Source organism: Polyodon spathula, chromosome 29, assembly GCF_017654505.1.
Source record: "Polyodon spathula isolate WHYD16114869_AA chromosome 29, ASM1765450v1, whole genome shotgun sequence".
In the NCBI taxonomy this organism is placed as follows: Eukaryota; Metazoa; Chordata; class Actinopteri; order Acipenseriformes; family Polyodontidae; genus Polyodon; species Polyodon spathula.
This window is the reverse complement of record NC_054562.1, coordinates 1,589,700-1,615,623: the sequence shown is the minus strand read 5'-3', so window position 1 is coordinate 1,615,623 and position 25,924 is coordinate 1,589,700. Positions and strand designations below refer to the sequence as shown.

The window sequence follows — 25,924 nt, the reverse complement described above, 5'->3', positions numbered from 1 at the left end:
CACTCACAAACACACACACAAACACACCACACACACACACACACACACAACACACATTGACACACACACCACACACACAAACACTGCACACCTTCACACTCCACACACACACACACACACACACACATTGCACACACATACACACACAAGTGCTGAGTGTGTGGGTGTGTGACTGGGAAAGTGATCCTGAGGCACACACAGACACACACACACAACACACACATACACCTTCACACTGGGACACACAGACACTACACTTCAAACTCCACACGCACACACACACACCACACAACACACTCAACACCGTCATGGTGCTCACCACACACAAACCCAGGTGTGTGACAACCTTCACATTCCACACACACACACACACACACACTGACACCTTTACACTCACACACACACACAAACACACACACTCACACACACACACACCCCCTCACTCTCACACACACCCACTGACATACATACACTGACACACTGACACAAACACACACACACCACACTGACACAAAAACACACACACAAACACACACACACACACCCACACACACGCCACCTGTGGACTCCCCGCAACCACCACACACACACAGCACACTGACACCTTCAAAACTGCGTTTGTGTTGTAAGTGCGTGTGGAAGTTTCAAAACTCCACCCACACTCCACACACACACACACACACACACACACACTGACACCTTCAAACTCCACACACACACACACACACACTGACACCTTCAAACTCCACACACACACACACACACGAAAACCAAACTCCACCACACACACATCACCGACACCTTCACACTCACACACACACACACACCACACACACACACACACACACTACGAAACACACACACACACCACACACACACTCTCAGGACTCACTCTCAGACACAGACTACACATTTAGTCAGACTTGTCAGGCGCAACGACGTAGAGGAAGGCCGTAACAGCGCAGACCCTTCTGCAGTCCGACAGGCTCCTCTGCGCTGATTGGAGGAGATACAACCGCAGTTGTGAATCTTCTGACATCCGATTGGCTGATCTCGCCTGCCAATCAACAGGTGCCCAAGGCGATTGCGAATGGAAGGGGGCGGGTCATTTAAAAAAATCAATCTTTCTGAATGTTTCCTTGTTTATCTGTGTCTTGATTTATTTATGTGTGTATTTACACGTCACATCATTAAAAAAACAATTATTCTGGGTTTAAAATCCCTGTCATATGCAGACAGGCTTACAGAACTGAATCTGTTCAGTCTTGAACAAAGAAGACGAAGCGGCGACCTGAAGCATTCAAAATCTAAAAGGTAATTCTATTGGATAGCTGGGACTCCCCCCCCCCCCTGTGTGACTTTTTCAAACTGAAAAAAGAAACAAGGACCGGGGGTCGCAAATGGAGATTGGATTCAGAACAGAAAACAGGAGGCAGTCTGAAGGGACAGTGCTGAGCGCAGGATGATTTTCCGACAGAAGAAAACCGCGACTTCGTTCAAAACAAGCCCAATCCGCGCTGTACAAATTACAACCCGCGACTCTCCAAACAAAAACAAGCCCAACTGGCAACTCTGACACCGGGGGCAGGCGAAATTCAGAAAACTGATAAAAATTATTGTCACAGTTCCCTTTTGGAGCGATAGTATCTGGGTTTGGGCTGTCTTTTAAATATTGTCTTTTTAAAAAAATTAAAAACTGAAATCTCTACAATAGTTACAAAAATAAATAAATAATGAAAAGCGGTCAGCATCGAGTGGGCGGGGACTGTAGTCACCTCCCGTCCCCGCCTCCTCCGTCAATCAACCCGATCCCCGGATTTCTATTGGGTTCTCAATATGATCGGCGGCTGCCGTTGCCCAACTTGTCCAATGGGAGTTGTAGAAATGAAAGGGGGCGGGTTAGTCCGTGCGTCGCTGCTGCTGTCTGATGGCTCGAGTTGGGTTTTTTTTTTTTCGTTCGCTTTCTCCTGCGCGAGAACGGAGCCGTTATAGAATTTTGAGAAATATTTGAAATTTCGAGAGCTCTATAAATAGCGCTGTAAAGGTAACGGGTCCCAGTCGAGACCCGAGCAGCGAACCAGCAGGGATGGAGGGCTGGCTTTAAATATTTAAATTGTTTTATTAAACATTGTGAAAGAAAGGAGGAAGGGTTGTACGGGGAAAAAAAAAGGTTACACACACACACACACCGCCCAGGGGATTATAAAACTCAGGAGGCTGAATCGGTTTCCGTAGCCGACGGAGTAAGATGTGTTTACATCCCACGGTTACCGTCTGACAAACCTGGCACAAAAGGGACACTTCTTTCTGCTTATTTTCACTGTGTTGTTATCTTATCTACATTTTCTACGCAAACTCCGTTTTCCAAAAATGCTGGGAACGCCTTCCGCTGCTCCGGTCCGAGCTGCTTGCCAGCTGCCTCAATAACTAACCCGGGCGAGGTGAGGCCGGGACCGGGACCGGGGCCCCGCGGTTTGGTTAAGCCGGGACTCGAAGCGAGCGAGTCGTGGTGAGCGTGCTCAGGAAAAGTCGGGGATCCGCTTGCGCGAAGGGCCTTCCACACTGCCAAAAAAAAACAACAACAACCAAACGGTGAAAAGAAGCGATTTTTCTCAAACTCAGAGAGGCGAGAAAGCCGCGGGAGATCTTTCTGTGCTGCTCAAGCCAATGAAGCGCAAGGGGACGTAATTATTTTGGGGCAAAAATACTTGGATTTGACGAGAGTTCGCTTTCGGTTTGGTCTGTATTTATTAAAGGTTGAAAAGATTCCTGATCCAGATATATTTCGTTTGTAGTCACACCTGTGAATTAATAAATAAGAATAATAATATTAATAATATAATAATAATAATGTCCGTATTAGTTTAGCTTTCAATATAGTGCTTTAATTTAAAATTTTCGTTAGGTTTCTAAAATATGAAACAGACCTTATCCTCTCACAATAGTAACATAAAATTATATATATATGGTAGTATATAAAATTATATATATAAATCTACATATATACCTGCCTGTTTTACAGTTTAAGGGCAAAGCGATCAGTCTTTGAGTGTTAATATCGCTAGTTATCTATATGCGTGTATACTTGATAAAAGAAATAAATAAATAAACGTTTGCAAGAACATACGACCCTTGCAAAATAAACACAGAGAAGCAGAGAATTGCACAGCCCCCCTCTCTCTGCGCTTCAGAGTCGAGATTCACGGAGATCAGACGCAAATTCATGCTTTAAAAAAAAAAGTAAAAAAATAAAACGAGCCCATATCAACACGCAACGCAATGGTTCGCGTTAATCAAGCCGAGAGAGATAAGTTAGCGTAACCTTGGATAAATAAAGCAATTGCTCCGCTCAGAACTGCAATATATTAACATTTGCCATTTTATAAAGTGATGCTGGTTGGATAATTGCAAGCAAGAGTGACGGATTTGTCCAAAAAAACGGCGACATTTCGACTCCATCGTGAGTTATTGCAACAGCCGCTGTAAGCTGAGTCGCCTTAATACGCCAAAGCTGTTTTTTTTTTTTTTGTTTTTTTTTTTGGATGGAGCTCCTCCCCATGCAGAGTCTATTTCTTGAAATCTAGATAGCCATACATTAACAACAGGATCCAGTCATTTCTAGCATTAATAAACCCCCCCTCGCATTATAGCTAGCAAGATTTGCCAAAATAGTTTTGAGACAGCCATAGCTGCAGTCCAGACCGGACGAGTCAGTCTAGTCGTTTCTCCAACAGGCTGATGTGAAAGAGGTGCTCACGCTTGTTATATGCTATCATGTGAGAATAATAATAATAATAATAATAATAATACTAATAATAATAATAATAACAGTTATGTATTGTGACTATCCTGACGGATTCCAGCACGCTCTAATGTGCGTCGACTCGAGTGCTTGATTCTTTGCCAACTATAAGTTTCGGTCTGGGTGTTGTTATGAGAGAAACTGAAACCCCTCAGACCTAGTTCACCTGGCGACCCACTTTTCCGCAGTTGGAAAGCTTCTGCTAAATTTTGAAACTAAAAACGCCGGGGGCCGCCTTTATTCTTAAAAAACCAAAAGAGAGAGAGTAGACTCTCACGGAGAGACACTGTTTTTTTTTTTTTTTTTTTTTTCCACGCCGGAACCCGGTTTAAACAATTTCACGTTATACCAAAGTTTAATTTTTGGCTGTTTTTGAGGGCGGGGTTTGGACGCTGTCTCTGCTTTGGACTACAAGACAAATTGGAGTCATAATTTTCATTATTTTTTTGAGTCACTTCTGGAACTACAAATCGATTATTATTATTTTTAAATCGAGGGATGGAGTTATGACGTACCTTCTGCGTCATTCAAACCTCTGACGCAATCGTGACTTGTTTTGGTTTTTGCAAACGTCATCTGCTAGCTGCTGCTGCTTCTTCACTTAAAATAAAACCCACATTTCAGCTTTAAGTTGGGACGGAAGATTACGTTGGACTGTGCTGTAAAAAAATAAGCTTTTGTGGAAGGGAAAAAAATATCAACCCCTCTTCTCCTAAACCCATAACTCAACCGCTCCTCGTTAGTATTAAACGTGTCACCCAGAGGACCTGCTGTGTCTCTTACGGGTTGTTTTTAAGTTTGTTCAAGTCGTCTCTTGTCTGATTTTTCAGCACCTTTTTAAAACTCTCTAAATACGAAACATCTAAAGTACATATTCACACACGCAGACTCGCACACCATTGCAAGCGCCAATCTTTCATTTTTAATATATCTTTTTTTTTTTAATTGATTTGAACATCGTTTTATAATTTCATAGACTGAAAAAAACTAAAATTAAACCCTACGGAATCCTGAAAACGTTGATTGCGTAAATTTAATATTCTTGCTGACACATGAAGCCACATCACTAGATTATCATTTTATTAAGCCATTTCATTTCTGTTTTTTTATAGCTCGAGCCGTTTGTCTATCTATTCCATAGAGCATCTATCTATCTACCTATCTGTCTGCCTATTGCATAGAGCAGCTGTCTATCTTTATCTGTCTATCGAGATACTTTCCTCACACAGCTTGTGTGTTCTACACAATCCTATAAGTTTGATTATTGATTTTTGTCCTCAGTTTGATTCAGTTTTGTTTGCGCTGGGACATATCATTACATATCGTTACAAAACCAAGCACAAAAAAAGGCCTTTGTTTTACAAATCTATTAACTTTTTATTTGTGTACAGAACTAACATATTAACATATGTACAGAGATTTATGTGTGTGTCAACTTTTCACTTTTTAAAACCGAGATTGGACTCAGAAATCACGACTCTACCAAGTGTCGGTTTTTAAAAAAAATACAATGCACGGTTTTTAAATTAGTTTCAGAGAGTCTGCTGCTTTTTTCATAGCCTTAAACGGGATATTCTGCGCTAGTAAAATTAGTTTAATTCCAGCGTTTTTAAACACTGGTGAATCTAGCAAACATTTCCCTCGCTTCGCCCTTCACCAGCTTTGTCTTTTATCTAGAAGTCTTACCTAAACTACACACCCCTCCCCCCTCTCTGTCTCTCACTCTCTCCTCCTTCCCCGCACCTCTCCATCCTCTCCACCTCCTCTATCAAGCTCAAATTCGCCACAGCTTGACTCTAATATTTACCCCTTCTTTTAAATTCCTGACCCCTCGATCTCTTCAGCTACCTCTCTCCCTCTCCCTCTCTCAAAATTCACACAACTCTCAAAGAAAAAAATCTCTCCTAACACCTTGCAATATAACCCAATTTCTCCACACATACCTAGAGCTTGAAAAAAAAAAAAAAAAAAAAAAAAAAAAAAAAAAAAAACCTGTAGTCCTCACACACCCCTAATCAAGACACGTACCCCCCCCCAGTCTATCTCTCCCTCTCTCCCTCCGTCTCTCTCCCTGGGCTATGCGGTGGGGAGCTGTGAATTTGGGGAGCAGACGAGCCAGCAGGATCAAGCGAAGCGACCTCCGTTCAACCCCCCCTACCCCACACCCGGACTAGCTCACGTACCGAAATCTACCTCCCTCCCTCCCCGCTGGCAGGGAGCTGGAAGCGGGGGGTGGGTAGGAGCTTCGTGCGGTAACGGCAGGCAGGAGCTAGCTTGTGTGATTATTTTTGAATTTGAGGGAGGCAAGCATGTCGAGTAATGCAGGACCAGCACGATCAAGCGAAGTGACCTCCGTCAAGGAACCACCCAGGTGAGTGGGACCCCCGTTAGCGAGATCTACCTGCACTCCCCTGCCCGAGTCCCCCTATCTGGAGTGCAGACGGACAGAAGATGCCGTCCGGACTCGGGCGGCGGACGCTATAGTTGCCACCCTGAGGGAGAAACGGAAAAAGATTAAAAGCCCAGATTGACAGTAACTCATCAAGACTTGGGTGTGTCGGCCGATTGCAACACATTCTGAGGGCAGCAGTGCCACCCTGAGCAAGATTAAGCCCAGCAAGTACGTCCCTGTGTCGGCCGCCACCACCTTCCTGGTGGGGTCCAGCTCCCTGTTCTTCGTCTTCACGTGAGTAACGCCTCAAAACCTCACGCTGCGAGGCTCCTGATCATTGCGATATCAATAATAATAATACTAGACTTCATTGAGGGGAGTTCTGAACCCCAGGACTGGGTGCAGCAGCAGGGCTAGTGTGAGTCTCTAACCCTGCTCAAACTCCTGGCTCCTGATCATTGCAATATTAATAATAATAATACTAGACTTCATTGAGGGGAGCTCTGAACCCCAGGACTGGGTGCAGCAGCAGCAGCAGGGCTAGTGTGAGTTTGTAACCCTGCTCAAACTCCTGGCTCCTGATCATTGCAATATTAATAATAATAATACCAGACTTCATTGAGGGGAGCTCTGAACCCCAGGACTGAGTGCAGCAGCATCAGCAGCAGCAGCCCAGCTCTAGTTTGGGGCTCTAGTGCCTTCGTCAGCATTATTGAAGGTAGATCACACTGATATTTGGTCTGTGCAGCTCGAGGGCACAGTTCAAACCCATTGGGTTTATGTTCGGTTCCTTTATTTTGTGAAACCTGTTGGTTATATTTAAACCCCTTGCTTGTAAATAAACTGTCAACTGCTAGGCAGGGACCAGAAAATCTCTCTCTCTCGCTGTCTCTCTCCTATTTCCTCCTCTGTCTGTCTAGCTTCTCTCCTCTCTCTATCCCTGCTCCCTTCCTCTCTATTTGTCTATCTTGCATCTCTCCCCTCGCTCTCTCCTCTCTCTTCTATCCCTTCTCCCTCTCTCCTATCCCTCCCCCTCCCTCTCTCTCTCTCGCTCTCGTTTAGTTTGAATAAGATCAGGTTTGTTTGTGGTGGCTGGGCGTGTGTGTGCCTGTGTGTTTTCCCCCTCCTGATGAAGTCAGTTGTTTCTCTAGCTGGGAAAGTCTTTCACACAGGCAGTGACTTGCACATAGCAATCTCCTCGAGGCTCCCTCCCTCCCTCCCTCTCTCTGCACTGCTCCGCAGATTCCCTGCCATTCCTGGCCTGTGAAGATACAGTGCTTCTATTTCTGTCTTGCTTTCTTAACCCACTGCCTTCCACACTGCAGTCCAGCCCCCTAACCACTGAGCTCCTCAAACCCACTGCCTTCCACACTGCAGCCTTGAGCACTCCAACCACTAAGCTCCTCAAAACCACTGCCTTCCACACTGCAGCCCAGCGCTTTCTTTATCTAACCACTGAGCTCCTCAAACCCACTGCCTTCCACACTGCAGCCCAGCGCTTTCTTTATCTAACCACTGAGCTCCTCAAACCCACTTGCATTCCACACTGCAGCACAGCGCTTTCTTTATCTAACCACTGAGCTCCTCAAACCCACTGCCTTCCACACCGCAGCCCAGCACTCTAACCACTGAGCTCCTCAAACCCACTGCCTTCCACACTGCAGCCCAGCGCTTTCTCTATCTAACCACTGAGCTCCTCAAACCCACTGCCTTCCACACTGCAGCCCAGCGCTTTCTCTATCTAACCACTGAGCTCCTCAAACCCATTGCCTTCCACACTGCAGCCCAGCACTTTCTAATCTAACCACTGAGCTCCTCAAACCCACTGCCTTCCACCCTGCAGCCCAGCGCTTTCTTTATCTAACCCCTGAGCTCCTCAAACCCAACTGCCATCCACCGAAGAGAAACGCGTTTGGGGACTATACCGCTGAGTTGGGACCGGAAGCGGTGACGTTAGGGTCAGACAGAATAGATTGGTTGACTGATCAGTTGGGGGACGAATCCAGCGCTTTCGGGTCGCGAAAGAAAAAATAGAGCTGGGGGAATCGAGGCAGGTCAGCCGGTGTCGGCTCACTAGTGTTCGCCCTAATAGGTCAACTGACCCGACAATCTGGCGGCTAGGGAGACAAATGGTACACTTGTAACATAAGGGCACACAAAATAGGGCACACACAACTGTGTTAATCGTTGCCTAGACACTTTATGTCTCTCGTCATGGAAAAATACAGAGAGAGACACACTGACACACACACACACACAGACAAGAACTGTTCGACATAGACAAGCAACACACACACACACACACACACATAGACAGAATAGAGACACACATAGACAAGTGCACACACACAGAGACAGTAAGTGTTGTAAAGGAATTATTGACAGTGTTCTGCTAGTGGATTCTTTTCTATTGGTTTTCTGGGTTAGAGAAGCAGAGAGAGACAGACGGTGCCCTAGTTTTTTTTTTTTTTTTTTTATGTGTGTGTGTTTTTTTTTTTTTTTAGTTTTTTTTAATCCCTGCACGTTGAGGGACCCTAATCGTCGAGACGGGTTGAAACTGCGGTTGACTGTAGGCCGTGGGGCCCCGGTTAGGGCTTGCGTTTGTGGTCTCGTATCACGAAGTTTTTAGGAAATGGGAGTGCATTCTGTAAAATTTATTTCCAGAATCCTGGTGGGACAAGTCTGAGGGCTAGGATCTAGGGGCCTTAAAAAGGGTCACCAAATATAATAATGGTTCAGAACTCCCCCTCAATAACGAATAAGTTTTAAGAACCATAAAATAATAAATGGTTCAGAACTCCCCTCAATAAAGAATAATAATAATTGCAGAGTGATCCATTTAGGAAGTTTGAGCAGGGTTAGAAACTCGTCACAATAGCACCTGTGTGCTGGGATGCACGACGTCCTGGGGGTTTCAGATCTCCAAGTCTCATGCAAAGTCACGTAGTATTATATATAATATTGCAAAAATTGACAGAGAAAGCCAGGAGCTCAAGGACGTTTGAACAAATGGGTTAGAGGACTCACACTAGCCCTGCTGCTGCTGCACCCAGTCCTGGGGTTCAGAGCTCCCCTCAATGAAGTCTTTTACAGTGATCAATTTGGATTATTATTATAATATGCAGTTTGAGCAGGGTTAGAAACTCACACTAGCCTTACTGCTGATGCACCCAGTCCTGGGGTTCAGAACTCCCCTCAATGAAGACTAGTATTATTAATATTGAAATGATCAGGAGCCAGGAGTTTTGAGCAGGGTTAGAAACTCACACTAGCCCTGCTGCTGCTGCACCCAGTCCTGGGGTTCAGAGCTCCCCTCAATGAAGTCTAGTATTATTAATACTGCAATGATCAGGAGCCAATAGTAGACGTTACTATTCTCATGATCTCTGACTAAAGCTCTCGAGGAGCAGGAAATAATAGGGAGCAGAAGAGAGATTTCGCTGCCCTCCAACAAAAGTGTCGAGGGGACATTCGCTCCCACCACTCACAGTGTCGAGAGGGGGGGGGTTGTGTCGCAGCTCCCCCCCAGACCAGGTCGAGAGTGACATCTCCTGGTACTCGAGGGGGGGGGGGGGGGGGGGTGGGGGGGAGGGGGTCGAACAGCGATCCTCTAAGAGACCCCCCCTCCCCAGCGGGGTCGCAACTCTCCTGTAAGCCCGGTGTCTTGGTTCTGTTGGCAGGTCTCCCTGGTTGGCGCAGCACTTCTCTCTGGCTGTCCCGGTCTACAATGGCATTGTGTTCCTCTTTGTCGTCGCCAACTTCAGCATGGCAACTTTCATGGACCCTGGAGTCTTCCCCAGAGGTGAGGGGAGTGGAGGGGGGAGTGTGTGCGTTCCTTCTCTGTGTTGACGATGTTTCTTTTCTCTCTCCTCATTGTGTCTCTGTCTGTCTGTGTCCTGTTTTTAATTTATCCTCTCTCTGAGGATAAAGACGAGGATTTCTCTGTCTATGTTTACTTTCTCTCTCTCTCGCTCTCTCTGTCTTTGTGCCAGACGAGGATTTTGATGCGTGTCTCTTCTCTCTCTGCTGTCAGTCCTAACTCCTGGCTCTCTCTCCCCTCTCTCTCAGGAGAGAGAGGAGGGCGAGGAAAGGATTATTTGGTTTTGAATTTTTTTTAATATTATATATATTAGAGGATAAGGAAGATGATTTCCGTGCTCCACTCTACAAGACGGTTGAGATCAAGGGGATTCAGGTGCGGATGAAGTGGTGCTCCACCTGCCGCTTCTACAGACCCCCGCGCTGCTCCCACTGCAGCGTCTGTGACAACTGTGTGGAGGTGAGGAGCCCCTGAGACAGGACCCCAGCCCCAACCCTTGTTTCTGCGCAGTCCTGTAATACTTATCTCTCTCTCTCCCCCTCTCTCACTCTCTTCCCTCCCCTTATCTCTCTCTCCCCCTCTTATCCTTCTCTTTCTTTCTCTCTAACCTCTCCCCTCTGTCCCCCTCTCTCTCGAACCTCTCTCCCCCTCTCCCTCTTTCTCCCGCTCTCTCGCTCTCCCTTCTCCCCATCTCTCTCTAACCTCTCTCCCCCTCTGTCCTCCCCTGTCACACTCCCTTCTCCCCGTCTCTCCCCCTCCTCTCTCTTTCCCCCACTCTCCCTCTCGCTGTCGCTCCCCCTCTCTCTCTCTTCTCTCTCCCCTCTCTCCTCTTGGGACCCCAGAGATCCCCATCTCTCTCCAACCCCTCATCCCCAGACCCCTCTGTCCCCCCCCCCCCCCCCCCCCCCCCCCCTCCTACTCCTCTCTCACTAAACTGGGAGTTTGATCACCACGCCCATGGCCCCCGTGACACAACTGCATCGGGCGACGCAACTACCGGTACTTCTTCCTGTTCCTGCTGTCGCTCACGGCCCACATCATCGGGGTGTTCAGCTTCGGCCTGCTCTTCATCCTGTACCACTCGGAGCAGCTGGGCAAGGTGCACTGTGCCGTCACGTATCCTGTCACAGCGCCACTGCCATCGCACGCCTTCCACTGGGAGCAGTCCCTCCGCGCATTCACTGTGAATTCAATGGCAAACGATTCCACTAGAAGTCTTTCTCAGTGTCTTCAGTGTAAATTCAATGGCAAACGTTTCCACTAGAAGTCTTTCTCAGAGTCTTCAGTGTAAATTCAATGGCAAACGTTTCCACTAGAAGTCTTTCTCAGAGTCTTCAGTGTGAATTCAATGGCAAACGTTTCCACTAGAAGTCTTTCTCAATGTCTTCAGTGTGAATTCAATGGCAGATGTTTCTCTGAATTCATGTTTTTTTTCATTGTTTCTCAGTTCAGCTGTGTGGAGTGTTAATGAGTTCTGGGTGTAGAATCTCATTGAGCTCTGTAAAACCTCATTTTTCCTCGTATTGTTCACTGTACTGTCGTGTGACTTACTGGACTCAAACACACGCTAGGACTACAGCTCCCAGCATGCCTCTGCCCCCGCGGCAATAGTGAGGGATGCTGGGAGCTGTAGTTTAACTGCAGTGCGATGGGCTGTGCTGTATTACATTGTTTTTGCTCAGTCTGTGTTGCTTTGAGTTCAGAAGCTGTAGTGAACTGTATAACTGTAGTTGCCTAGACAGGTTTGACTGCAGTATATATGTGGATATTTAGACTGAAAACAAACTACAGCTCCCAGCATGCCTTTAGTTTAGCAGTATCGGTGAGTCATGATGGGAGCTGTAGTTCTTTATAGGGCTGCTACAAGACAGCTTATATGCATGTTTTTTTCACTGGAAACACTGCTTGACAGACCAGAGTTAAAAACTGCGTTTATTCAGTTCTAGCTGCACTGCCATAGAAATGTGTAACACAGGCTAGATCGGAGTGGCTTCCTTGACTTCCCCCCCCCCCCCCTCTCCCAGTATGGCAGTGATGTGCGTTGCTGGGCTGTTCTTCATCCCAGTGGCAGGGCTTACTGGTTTCCACCTCGTACTGGTGGCTAGGGGCCGAACCACCAACGAACAGGTAAGAACAAACTCAACTAATTCTAAGATTACTGTCCATCCATAGTTACTGTGAATTGGTCCAGCCCTGGCTAGGACTACAACTCCCAACATGCCTCTGCTCCCACGGCAATGGCGAGGGATGCTGGGAGCTGTAGTTCTTTAATTGCAATGCTCTGGGCTGGGCTGTATTACATTGTTTTTGCTCAGTCTGTGTTGCTTTGACTGAGTTCAGGAGCTGCTCTTCAGTTCTAGCTGTGCTGCCGTAGTTACTGTATTGTGAATTGGTCCAGCCCTGGCTAGGACTACAGCTCCCAGCATCCCTCGCCATCGGCGCGGGTGCAGAGGCATGCTGGGAGCTGTAGTTCTTTAACTGCAATGCTGGTTCTAGCTGCCTTAGACGGTAGAAAACGATCACTTTAAGATCTCGTAATTATAAGCTAGTCGCTATTCAAGCGTTTAGTAACTTTTGAAAAAAAAAAACCACGTTCAAAATCATTTAAGATTTTTTTATTTTTTATTTTATTTTCCCACTCAGGTGACGGGTAAATTTCGGGGCGGAGTCAACCCCTTCACCAATGGGTGCTGGAAGAACACGAGTCATGTGCTGTGCAGCTCCCAAGCGCCCCGGTACACACACGCCGTCTTTCCAGCTTCACCCCTTCCCCCTTCCCTCCTCGTGCCCTGCTGGCTGCCGTGTGTTTCTGCTTCAGTCTCTTACAGCCTCTGGCTTCTGTCGCTCCTCCAGTCCTAGAGTTCTTATTTAAATATTTTAAAACCTGGCTTTTGAGGCGCTTGCCTGGAGAGTCCTGCCTGCTGGGCGCTGATCGGCCTTCTCTTGAAATTGAAAGCGGAAATCTGTCTGGGCAGTTTCCCAGAGACGCTTCTCAAAGCTGTATAAAGGCACGGTTTTAAAAATATTTAAAAAATAACGCTATTTATTGGAGGATCGCTTGGAACGACAAGATTTTGGGGGGGGGGGGGATAGTCTCTGTGGCAGTTTTTCAGGCAAGCTTCTCAGAGAGGCTTTGTTTTTGGCTTCAGTCCCTTCTTCGGAGTTCCGTTGCTCCTCCTTCCAATCTAGAGTTCTTGGCATTTATTAAATATTTTAAAACCTGGCTTTGAGGCGCTTGTCTGGAGTCCTACTGTCATGTGAGTGGAATATTAGTTTTTTAAAGCAGACAAGCTTCTCGGAGAGACCCAGGCCTTTTTGCTCTTCCCATGTTGAGTTCTTATCGTTTTTTTCTTGTATTGTTTTAAAAGCTGGCTTTTAGTGGCTTGGAGAAGCTTGTCTGGAGAGTCTTCCGGGCTCCTGAACAGCCTTCCAGTCAAGTCACGTGGCAGTGTGACCTTTCAACTCTGCCAGCCCCACCTGCTCTGTCTGTCTGTCTGTCTTTATGTGCGTGTTGTCTGTGTGCGTGCACGTCTCGGGGTGTGTGTGTGTAACGCTCTTTCTCAATCCCCACTGCTACCTGTGATTCGTAGACGTCGGTGCTCCTGTTTTTGGGGGGTGTGATTTTTCCAGCACTCATGTTTTGGGGTCCCCCTGTGCCGCAGGTACCTGGGTCGTCCTCGGAAGGAGCAGACGATCGTGGTGAAGCCCCCTTTTCTGAGACCGGATCACTGCGACGGACATGCCCCCCTGAAAGTGCTGGACAACGGGATCCAGGCCGAGCCGAGCCACTCCAGGGTTAGCAGCGTTAACATTACTGCTGATCTCTCTGCAGGATCTGCTGTCAATATCACAGCGTGCGTCGTTATCAGGGTCACCATAGGGCTGGGAAGCCTAGTGTTAATGCTGGGATTATTATTATTATTATTATTATTCTTTTCAACACAACTTGCTCTCAAACACCCCAGACTCAGTAGGATGGTAGATGTTTATGGGAAGTTGGTAGATGTTAACCCCTTAGCTGGTCCGTTTATTCAGCGCCTGTCAGGTCCAATTTATTTTTGCTGTTTAAAAGTCATTTCATTCCCAGTGAAACAGGTTTAAAAGGCCCTGCATATCAACAGCACACTCAGCCCTGCATCTCCAGCCAAGCCCCTTGTTCGCTGTATTTATCACATCTCTCTTCATAGTCGTGCATACTGATCGCTCCTCTCCTGATCACTCGATTTATCACCAAACTCCTCAATAACGTGATCCCAGTCATTATTTTATTACTGTAACATCTCAGAAAGCTCTGCAGAGGTCTGTGATATTCTCTGAGCGCTGGATGCAGAAGCAGCCGTCTCCTTTGTTATGTTTGTGTTATCTCTGTGGTGCGGGGGGGGGCTACCAGATACGCCCCTTTTCTCCGGCTCCTATCGGTCTCACTCGGCCATTGAAAGGTTTTCTCTGCTTTTTCCCAGAGAAAAAACGACTAGAGACCTGCGCTTGACGTCTTTTTGATGATGTGGGACAGGGTCCAGACATCGGACTGGAAAGGGAACACTGTAATGTTAGACCTGGTCCCACACAGGACCGCAAAGGGTTAATTGAACACACATGTCGTAGATCACATGGTTTGGCTGCCATATGGGATTGAAAAAAAACCTGTAGCGCCTAAAATGTGACACGTTGGATGACATCATCAACGTACAAAACTGCCTCGTAAATTCTGGCAGAGATCAGATAGGGTCGTGGTTGCTATGGGACACCTATAGTAACCTGTGTGTGCGCTATCAAAAAATGTCATTGCCCGTGACCTTTGACCTCTGCTGAAGGTCAACTGTAAGACTGGCTTATAACTCCTGAGGGAGTGCAGATATCAACTCATTGTTCTTCTTGTTGTTGTTATTATTATTATTGTGGTTGTTGTTCTTCTCTTGATCACTGTACTGGGTTTGTTCCTGGTTTCCAGTCCAAGGGCAGCCTGGAGGCGATGGAAAGCCAGTCCGCTGATGCAGAGGCCCCCCCGCCCCCCAAACCGGAGCTGCACAGATACACAGGACTGCGAGCGCAGCTCACTGTGAACACTGCTGAGGGTGAGTGAGAGAGAGAGAGATCCCATACACTGATCAGAGCCAGACCAGAACTGCACAAATACACAGGACTGCGAGCCCAGCTCACTGTGAACACTGCCCAGGGTGAGTGAGAGAGAGATCCCATACACTGATCAGAGCCAGACCAGAACTGCACAAATACACAGGACTGCGAGCCCAGCTCACTGTGAACACTGCCCAGGGTGAGTGAGAGAGAGATCCCATACACTGATCAGAGCCAGACCAGAACTGCACAAATACACAGGACTGCGAGCGCAGCTCACTGAACACTGCCCAGGGTGAGTGAGAGATCCCATACACCGATCAGAGCCAGACCAGAACTGCACAAATACACAGGACTGCGAGCGCAGCTCACTGAACACTGCTGAGGGTGAGTGAGAGAGAGATCCCATACACTGATCAGAGCCAATACAATACAACACAATATAATACAGTGTGATGCAATGTAAAACAATAAGATACACTACACTTCAATTTTAGCGCCTTTCCAAGTTAAATACAAAGAGAGGCAGCTCATATATGTGTGTGTATATATGTTTGTGTTTGTGTTTGTGTGTGTTGGCTGAAGAGACTCCTCTCGCTCGTTCGCTCGGGAGTTTTTTCCTCTGTTTTAGTTTGCGTGTCTCTCCTCTCTGCAGAGAGCAGCCTGCTGTCTCCGGACAACCCCGCCACTCCCATGATGTACAAATACAGACCAGCTTACAGCAGCCCTGACAAGAACCACAGAGCACTGTCCCACTCCGCCAGCACCAAGGTAACACCGCTGTGTGTGTGTGTGTGTGTGTGTCTATTATATATAAGATATCTGTGTGTGTGTGTGTGTGTGAGTGGAGCATCGATACAAGAGCACCTCACCCAGCCACGCGCCCCGATAGCATTCACCCCTCTATAGAGTACTCACAGCGACTCTGTGTGTGTGTTTCTGTGTGACCTAAAAGACCATTTTTCTTTTTGATTTTGATCCTTTTTCAAATGATGCAAATATATCTGTGCGTGAAGAGTAAGAGTAATTGATAAACTGAAAACTCACTTTTTAAATAATTAGCTCCAATGTTTATTATTATTATTTATTTATTTATTTTTTTTGTCAATCCCCTCCCAAACACAGTGGCTTTCAATGGATCAGTAAGTTGCTCATGATGGGGTTTGTGTTTTCAGTGTGTGAGTTTTGATTGCTGTAGTTTTAGCTGGATCTTACAGTGCGATCTTACAGCACAGCCAGGCTCTGCCCAGCACACAGCAGGCAATGCCAGCGCACTAGATTCCAGCTCTATATAGACCCCATGCTGGGCAGCTGCTGTGGTTCTGTGCAGGGCTGTGTATTAGTGTTATACAGTGCGATCCTGCCAGCATTGCCCTGTGCACAGCACAGCACAGCCAGGCTCTGCCCAGCACACAGCAGGCAATGCCAGCGCACTAGATTCCAGCTTTATATAGACCCCATGCTGGGCAGCTGCTGTGATTCTGTGCAGGGCTGTGTATCAGTGTTATACAGTGCGATCCTGCCAGCATTGCCCTGTGCTCAGTTTCTCCCTATCTTTGTGTCTGTCTGACTGTCTGTCTATATCAATCTATTTGTCTGTCTGTCTGACTGTCTCTATTTGTCTGTATGTCTGTTGATCTGTATATCTTCTCAGTCTGTTTTTAACTTTGTCATGGTTTTGTATCTTTACATTGTGTGTTTTCTTCTCTCTCAATCTCAGATGAGCCGCGGGGACAGCCTGAGAGAGCCCCCCTCCCTCCTGGAAAGCAGCCAGCAGACCAGTTACCACTCGGAGCCCAGTCTGGATGGACTGAGCAGCTCCGCTTCGCCGGCCCCCCAGCCTGGGAACGGCACGGGGGCCCGCTCCTTCCAGGACCGCCTGTCGGGGGGCTCCATCTCCTCCAGCCTGCGCTCCGCTCACACCCACCCCCTGGGCGGGGGTCCCAGCTTCGAAGGCGGGGGGCTGAGCTCGGTCCGCTCCGAGGGGACCACCTCCACCAGCTACAAGAGCCTGGCCAACCAGACCCCCCACAACGGCAGCCTGTCCTACGACAGCCTCCCCACCCCCTCGGAGAGCCCCGAATTCGAGTCTGCCGCCCCTGAGCCACCTGCCCCGGCACCCCCGGGCCCGGGCTACAGCTCCCCGTTCCTCTCCGCCCAGATCGCCCAGCAGAGAGAGGCCGAGCTGCAGCACTGCAAGCCCAGCTTCGCTCTTCCGCCTCACAGGGAAGGGCTGCGCAGGGCTCCATCCTCGAGGGGCTACGAGGTCGAGGAGAGAGACAGGCTGCTGTCCGGTCCCCCCCAGCAGCAGAACCAGAGAGCACCCCCTCCCAGGTTCGGACGACCTGTCCTGCTGTCCTCTCCCCCCGGCGAGGGCGGACCCCCCCAGCACCGCCACCCTTCTCAGCATTCAATGAGAGCCAGGTCTCTGGGCTCCCCTGAGAAGGGGTACCACCACTACTCCCAGTTCCACCCCCACCTGCACCAGCAGCCCTCCCAAGGTGCGCTGGGCAAGTCCGCGTCCTACAGCAGCGGGCCGGGGGCGATGAGGGAGGGGGGCGCGGAGTTTCAGCAGCATCACCACGGCTACCCCTCCTCCGGCAGTCTGATCCACGCTCCCAAGTGAGTACAGCCTTCGTGTGAGTGTCTCTCTTTACTTCTTTCCTTTTCGATTGCTCCTTCACTGTGCCTCTCAGCTTGCCCTCTACCTGCTCCTGCAGCTGCTAACCACTTTCAACATTTCAAATGAATTGAGTAAAGCAATGCCGTACTGAGCCTCCTTTGTTTGTAACAGGGCTGGGAATCAGACTCCTTTTGCACAGCAGTGTCACCCAGTCCAGGTTTTACTACGAGCTTGATCAGCCCCAGTGTGTCTAGGTAACAAGCTCAGGTGTGTCTTATTATTAAACTCCTAGTGAAAGCAGGACTGGATCACACTGCTGTGCAGCAGGAGTCTGATTCACATCCCTGCATTGTAACTGCAGTTTAATATCACTGGACTGGACTGGAATTACATTGTAACTGCAGTTTAATATCACTAGACTGGACTGGAATTACATTGTAACTGCAGTTTAATATCACTAGACTGGACTGGAATTACATTGTAACTGCAGTTTAATATCACTAGACTGGACTGGAATTACATTGTAACTGCAGTTTAATTCACTAGACTGGATTGTAACTGCAGTTTAATATCACTGGACTGGAATTACATTGTAACTGCAGTTTAATATCACTAGACTGGACTCAAGTCTGGCTGACCCTGTCTGTTTTTAACATGTCCGGTCGCTTTGCAGTGGAATGTGTATTGAAAGGTTATTGATTATAATCAATGCAGTAGCCAGGATCAGATTTGAAGCTCTTGACAGTTCAGTATTTTTAATGCCAGATTATTACAGGGTAGCTGCTGATCAAGCCAAACCCCACTCTTGTCCCACAGTCCTGTCCACTTTTGAAGTGTTATTAACCCTTTGCGGTTCGATGTGGGACCCTGTCCAACAACATCAAAAAAACGTCAAGCGCAGGTCTCTAGTCGTTTTTTCTCCGGGAAAAAGAGAGAAAACCTTTCAATGGCCGAGTGAGACCGATAGGAGCCGGAGAAAAGGGGCGTATCTGATAGCCCCCCCCCCCCCCACCTGCACCACAGAGATAACATGAACATAACAAAGGAGACGGCTGCTTCCACATCCAGCGCTCAGAGAATATCACAGACACTGGCAGAGCTTTCTGAGATGTTACAGTAATGAAATAATGACTGGGATCACATTATTGAGGAGTTTGGTGATCGAGTGATCAGGACAGGATTGATCAGTATGCACGACTATGAAGAGAGATGTGATAAATACAGCGAACAAGGGGTGGGGCTGGAGATGCAGGGCTGAGTGTGCTGTTGATATGCAGGGCCTTTTAAACCTGTTTCACTGGGAATGAAATGACTTTTAAACAGCACAGGTAAAATACACAGCGCGGGTGAAAATAAACTGGACCCTGACAGGCGCTGAATAAACGGACCGCTAAGGGTTAATCGCAGGGCGGGGGTGTTGTCTGTATCGTCCGCTTGCCGCTGCCTCGTTGACCTCTCGCAGAAGTAACTATGAACGGCTTCATCTTCCTTTCCTCTCTCGCTCTCTATCTCTTTCCAGTGACCCTTCCTGACTCTGTGTTTTGTTTTTTAATGTTCGCGGATCACAAAGACCCAAAAGAAATCGACGCCTGAATGAATGAGGTCTGAAATCAATAACACCCGTTCTGTTAGTATTTTGAATTAGTCATTCAGCAGACGCTTTTATCCAAAGAGACTTGCAGAGACCAGGGGGGTGAACTCTGCATCATCAACAACCGCTGCTGCAGAGTCTCTTCCAATAGGACCTCGATTGTTTGGCGTCTCGTCCGAAGGACGGAGCACAAGGAGGTTCAGTGACTCGCTCAGGGTCTCTCACACACACACAGTGAGTCAGGGGCTGCTGCAGAGTCTCTTCCAATAGGACCTCGTTTGTTTGGCGTCTCATCCGAAGGACGGAGCACAAGGAGGTTCAGTGACTTGCTCAGGGTCTCTCACACACACACAGTGAGTCAGGGGCTGCTGCAGAGTCTCTTCCAATAGGACCTTGTTTGTCTGTGATCTGAATTTAAGATTATTTTATTTTTTGTAAGTTCAGGACTATTGAGTATTTAATAGTTGTGGATGAAACACTGAAGACTCTGAATAACACTGCTAGAATACAATATGAACTAGGAGGCTGCAAGTTAGCATCACAGCGAGTTATATCTGCAGTGACAGATTAGCAGTGCAATAGTGCTGGATAGCGCATCAGCTGAGGATCCAGTGACGAGGCGCTGAGGGCAGGCGAGTCCAGCGCAGACCAGCAGGAGAAGATTTTCACTTTCTCTCGTTCTTTCTTTCCCTCCAGGGACGAGGTCCAGATGAAATCGTACAGCCGGAGTAACGGACAGCCTCGGCCACACCCCTTCTCCAGTTACCCTCCCAGTCACAGCTCCCAGCACTCCAGCAGCAGCAGCACTGGCCCCGCCTCCCCCGCGGCCCTGCCCCGCCCCCCGCCCGGCTCGGCCAGCCACAGCGCTCCCCTCAGCCCCGCCTCCAGGGGAGGGGGAGGAGTCAAGAAGGTGTCGGGAGTGGGCGGGACTACCTATGAGATTTCAGTGTGAGAGAGGACAGACAGACACCGCGCAAAACAACCCAAAAAAGAGACGCCTTGTTTTGAGAGAGTGGAGGAACTGTCGTGGTTTTGTTTAGTTCGTGTCTCAAAGGGCGTCCTGCGCAATTTCCCAAGACTTGTTTCGAGAGATCGGGATTCAGAAGGAGTTGGGAGTTAAACAAAAAATAAAAGACTTGATACTTTTGAGATGTTTCTTTTTAAAAGAGCGTTCTACTCAAATTTCCCAGACTTTAGAGACACAGACAAGACAGACTGGGGTGAAACCAGCGACCCTGGAGCCCAGCACAACAGAGATTGAGAGCACAGCCCTGTCCCTCACCGCCTGCTGCCCGCTTCTCGCCAGACGCTCGCTGGCACGCCGCGATCGGGGGTCCGACACTGTCCAGCGCGCCCCTGCGAGATGCAGGCAGAACAAGGCTGCCGTTTCTGTATGCCAGCGCGGAACCCAAACTCCTCTCTCTCTCTCTCTCTCTCGTTGGCGATCGTTTTCTATTCTAGAGATTCTGACTTGGTTTTGTATCCAAGAAGAGATCTGCAAAGACTTGCACAGCTCCAGGTTTGCACCGCGTAGACGTGTCGAGGAACGTCTGGCAGAAAGCCACAGACCCGTCTTTGGTTCCTACTAAACCCACGACTGTGTGTGTGTGTGCCTATATATATATATATATATATATATATATATATATATATTATATATATATATATATATATATATATATATATATATATATATATTACATATATAGGTACACATATATATATATATCCTATAATACGATAATACCTATGTCACCAATACAAATAAAACTATACCGGTATTATATGTATTGTAAAAAAATATATGAATGTATATATTATAGTATATATATATATATATATATATATATATATATATATATGTATATATATATATATATATAATATATATATATATATATGTCTATATAAGTATATTGTATATATGTATGTATATATACATATATATGTATATATTGTATATATACATATGTATATATATATATGGTATATATATATCTTACAATATATCACTATATAATATAGTATATGTTATTGTACTCCATTATATGTTGAGGTCAATTCGACGTGACAAATCAAAATCCGGCAATGGAGGGTATCCAATCAGGATACAGTCCTATGTCTAATTTTTAAAATAAAAATTTGGCACAAATTTATATTATATATATATATATATATTATATATAATATAGCTATGTCGATATTACACGAACCTTTACACCAAAAACTTGTGGACTGACAAAACCAAAATCAAACAGACTTTAACTGCTCTACTGAGTGTGTAGAAACTAGTATCAATTGGTTTTTAAGAAACCAAAAACTTAAGATACTTGACCGTTTCTTTCTTGTCCCAGACTTTAGAAACTTTTAGAAAGGGGGGGGGGGGGGGGGGCTGTAAATACACAATTTCCAAGTCACAATATCACTTTGGTTGTTAGTTTTTCGTTTGTTGTTTTTATCCGAAGGCCCTCCCTTGTTATTCGGAGCGGACCAGGGTGTCTCTCTTTGGTTTCCTGCCCTGTTGTAAACATGAAATGGGCTCTAATTAATTACTGTAATCATTTAATAATACTAATAATAATAACACATTGACTTCACACTGCCTTTATCAGTGTGACAAACTAGCAGCTCTAGTTTCAGTAACGCTGATGAAGGCACTGGAGCCCCAAACTAGAGCTGCTCTGCTGGACTCAGTTTAGTTTAACGAATCTGATTTCTGCACTGTGATGTCACGGGGGTGGGCCTTGTTTTGTCCATTGGGATTGGCGGGGTGTCAGTTCCCCCAATGAGATTTGTGTTTTTAATGAGAGGGACAAGCCTCGTTGTGTGCAGATTTCCTTGGCTGTTTCAGCGGTGGTAATTTTTCAATTTTTTTCACGCATCCAAAAATATTAATCTTCTGCGGGCTGCTGTTTTAGTTCTAACGCTGTCTTTTTAGAGCTGTGGGATTTATTCCACAGAAATGGGACGAGGGGCACCAGTGTCGATCAGGGCTGATTTTCCAGTTCAGAGGGAAGATGGAGGCAGCAGCTGGGGTCTGTGGGGGGGGTCTCCCTTCTCTCCGCAGAGTCTCTGAGGCGCGGTGATCGGTCCTCACCAACCCCAGCTGCTGTTTCTTCACTCGCTCCCCCTCTGAACAGGGGGGGGACCAGCCCCTCTGGACAGCAGGGACCCTCATCCACAAAGAGACGACCTGAACGACCGAATCCTTCACACAGCGCAGGACTTTACCACCAGAACACATGACCTAAAAACAGTCTAATCGGAGCACGATCTGAATGGTGAAAAAGCAGAGGCATTATTATTATTATTATTATTATTTTATTATTATGCAATGAAACTTACAGAAAATTTGAAATCGGTTCCCTAAAAACCTCCGTTCGTCTGACCCTTCTGTCAATAATATCGATCACTCTGAATGGTTTTAAAAAAAACCAATCCCTTACTTAGGGGTTTAAGGGCATGACAAGGGATGCAATAGACTCTACCCCGAGTTCAGGACGTAGCTAGGCAAGACACATACATACAACATTACGGTACGTTTTTAACGCTTGTACACCTCTAATAAAGGTTTGCAGGAAAACTGTACTTGGACTAAAAAAGACAACAATTAGAAAAAAATGCCCACAGGTCTTAGAAGCACAACCTGTGTGGTGAAAATTTCAGTACTAAATTTATGTTAGATTTTCATAATGTTTATTTTTTCCATATTGTTAAGGTGGCTGGGAGAACTGACAATTAGTTCAGCAATGGACAGAATTAAATACAGTTATTATTGATTATCAAAAACATTGAATTCCTTATTTTTTATTATTATTATTATTATTGATTTGTCTTTTTAATTATTTTTTAAACTGTTATTTCTGGGTGGCTGGGGAATGTAATTATATTACAATGGAAAAAAGTGCAATGATTATTATAGGTAAATATGTTATTATTGATAATGGAATAAAAACATTGAAGAAATGAATGGATTTTTCTTACTTTGAAATGTTTATTTTTTCTGTATAAAGGGTTGGGAGAGAGACAGAGTTCAGAAAGACAGAAATACGGTAGTTTTGTATCACCAAATTTTTTTTTAGGATTGAATCACAAAACAAAATTCAGATCTTTTAACATGATCAAAGAGAAACTACAAAACGATCTCGCAAAACAAGTGTCTACTGGAGGTCAGAATAGCAGTGCAGTAATATTTCATGTTAGATTTTCATAATGTCACTTTTTTCAATGTCACTTTTTCTATTGTTAAGTATCTGGAAAACTGCAAAGTGCTGGGGGTGGAATTCAATATGTTAACAAGGGAACATTATTCAGCAGCTTTCACTGGACTCTATGAAGCTGAGGGAGTTCATTCTATATAGAGGGGGTGCAATTCAATATGTTAACAAGGGAACATTATTCAGCAGCTTTCACTGGACTCTATGAAGCTGAGGGAGTTCATTCTATATAGAGGGGGTGCAATTCAATATGATAACAAGGGAACATTATTCAGCAGCTTTCACTGGACTCTATGAAGCTGAGGGAGTTCATTCTATATAGAGGGGGTGCAATTCAATATGATAACAAGGGAACATTATTCAGCAGCTTTCACTGGACTCTATGAAGCTGAGGGAGTTCATTCTATATAGAGGGGGTGCAATTCAATATGTTAACAAGGGAACATTATTCAGCAGCTTTCACTGGACTCTATGAAGCTGAGGGAGTTCATTCTATATAGAGGGGGTGCAATTCAATATGATAACAAGGGAACATTATTCAGCAGCTTTCACTGGACTCTATGAAGCTGAATGAGTTCATTCTATATAGAGGGGGTGCAATTCAATATGTTAACAAGGGAACATTATTCAGCAGCTTTCACTGGACTCTATGAAGCTGAGGGAGTTCATTCTATATAGAGGGGGTGCAATTCAATATGTTAACAAGGGAACATTATTCAGCAGCTTTCACTGGACTCTATGGAGCTGAGTGAGTTCATTCTATATAGAGGGTGTGCAATTCAATATGTTAACAAGGGAACATTATTCAGCAGCTTTCACTGGACTCTATGAAGCTGAGGCTCCCCCTTCATTCCTATATAGAGGGGGTGCTCCCCCTCTCCTCTGTTAACAAGGGAACATTATTCAGCAGCTTTCAGCTGGACTCTATGATTGTGCCAGCTCACCCTCGTCCTATCTCTGATGCGCAGTGCCAGCGTCCCACCTCTCCTCGAAAGGCACGTGGTGCAGCTCCCTTCTCCTCCTCTCTTCTAAAGCAGTGTTGCAGTCTCCCCTCTCCGTACTATACCGCGCAAGCGTGCCGTTACCCCCTTCTCCTCTTACAGGCAGCGTTGCCGCTCCCACTACTCGTCCCTCTTACAGCAGGTCGTGCAGCTCCCCCTCCTCTCACTCTAAGCAGAGTTGCAGCTCCCCTATCCTATCTTCCAGCAAGCAGGATGCAGCTCCACCATCTCCTCCTTACCAGCAGGGTGAAGCCCTCCATTCTATATAGAGCAGGTGCAGCTCCCCCTCTCCTCTCCTCTACAGCAGCGTGCAGCTCCCCCAATCTCCTCTCCTCTACAACAGCGTGCAGCTCCCCCTCTCCTCTCCTCTACAGCAGCGTGCAGCTCCCCCTCTCCTCTCCTCTACAGCAGTGTGCAGCTCCCCCTCTCCTCTCCTCTACAGCAGTGTGCAGCTCCCCCTCCTCTCCTCTACAGCAGCGTGCAGCTCCCCCTCTCCTCTAACAGCAGTGTGCAGCTCCCCCTCTCCTCTCCTCTACAGCGTGCAGCTCCCCCTCTCCTCTCCTCTACAGCAGCGTGCTGCTCCCCCTCTCCTCTCCTCTACAGCAGCGTGCTGCTCCCCCTCTCCTCTCCTCTACAGCAGCGTGCAGCTCCCCCTCTCCTCTCCTCTACAGCAGCGTGCAGCTCCCCCTCTCCTCTCCTCTACAGCAGCGTGCAGCTCCCCCTCTCCTCTCCTCTACAGCAGCGTGCAGCTCCCCCTCTCCTCTCTACAGCAGCGTGCTCCCCCTCTCCTCTCCTCTACAGCAGCGTGCAGCTCCCCCTCTCCTCTCTACAGCAGCGTGCAGCTCCCCCTCTCCTCTCCTCTACAGCAGCGTGCAGCTCCCCCTCTCCTCTCTACAGCAGTGTGCAGCTCCCCCTCTCCTCTCCTCTACAGCAGCGTGCAGCTCCCCCTCTCCTCTCCTCTACAGCAGCGTGCAGCTCCCCCTCTCCTCTCCTCTACAGCAGCGTGCAGCTCCCCCTCTCCTCCCCCTCCTCTACAGCAGCGTGCAGCTCCCCCTCTCCTCTCCTCTACAGCAGCGTGCAGCTCCCCCTCTCCTCTCTCCTCTCTACAGCAGCGTGCAGCTCCCCCTCTCCTCTCCTCTACAGCAGCGTGCAGCTCCCCCTCTCCTCTCCTCTACAGCAGCGTGCAGCTCCCCCTCTCCTCTCCTCTACAGCAGCGTGCAGCTCCCCCTCTCCTCTCCTCTACAGCAGCGTGCAGCTCCCCCTCTCCTCTACAGCAGCTGCAGCTCCCCCTCTCCTCTCCTCTACAGCAGCGTGCAGCTCCCCCTCTCCTCTCCTCTACAGCAGCGTGCAGCTCCCCCTCTCCTCTCCTCTACAGCAGCGTGCAGCTCCCCCTCTCCTCTCT

At 47.2% G+C, this 25,924-nt stretch overlaps 1 protein-coding gene across 1 annotated transcript; it reads left to right on the top strand.

The window, feature by feature from the left end:
• The first annotated feature begins 6,111 nt into the window (after nucleotides 1-6,111).
• On the top strand, nucleotides 6,112-20,451 carry zdhhc5a (zinc finger DHHC-type palmitoyltransferase 5a). Its single transcript, XM_041231939.1, is given in 13 exon segments — nucleotides 6,112-6,173; nucleotides 6,390-6,488; nucleotides 9,875-10,005; nucleotides 10,328-10,473; nucleotides 10,956-10,965; nucleotides 10,968-11,130; nucleotides 12,039-12,141; nucleotides 12,658-12,749; nucleotides 13,677-13,809; nucleotides 14,966-15,089; nucleotides 15,746-15,861; nucleotides 16,811-17,712; nucleotides 20,001-20,451. Coding segments are annotated over 13 exon segments (2,337 nt in total). The 3' UTR covers nucleotides 20,257-20,451.
• The last annotated feature ends 5,473 nt before the right edge of the window (nucleotides 20,452-25,924 follow it).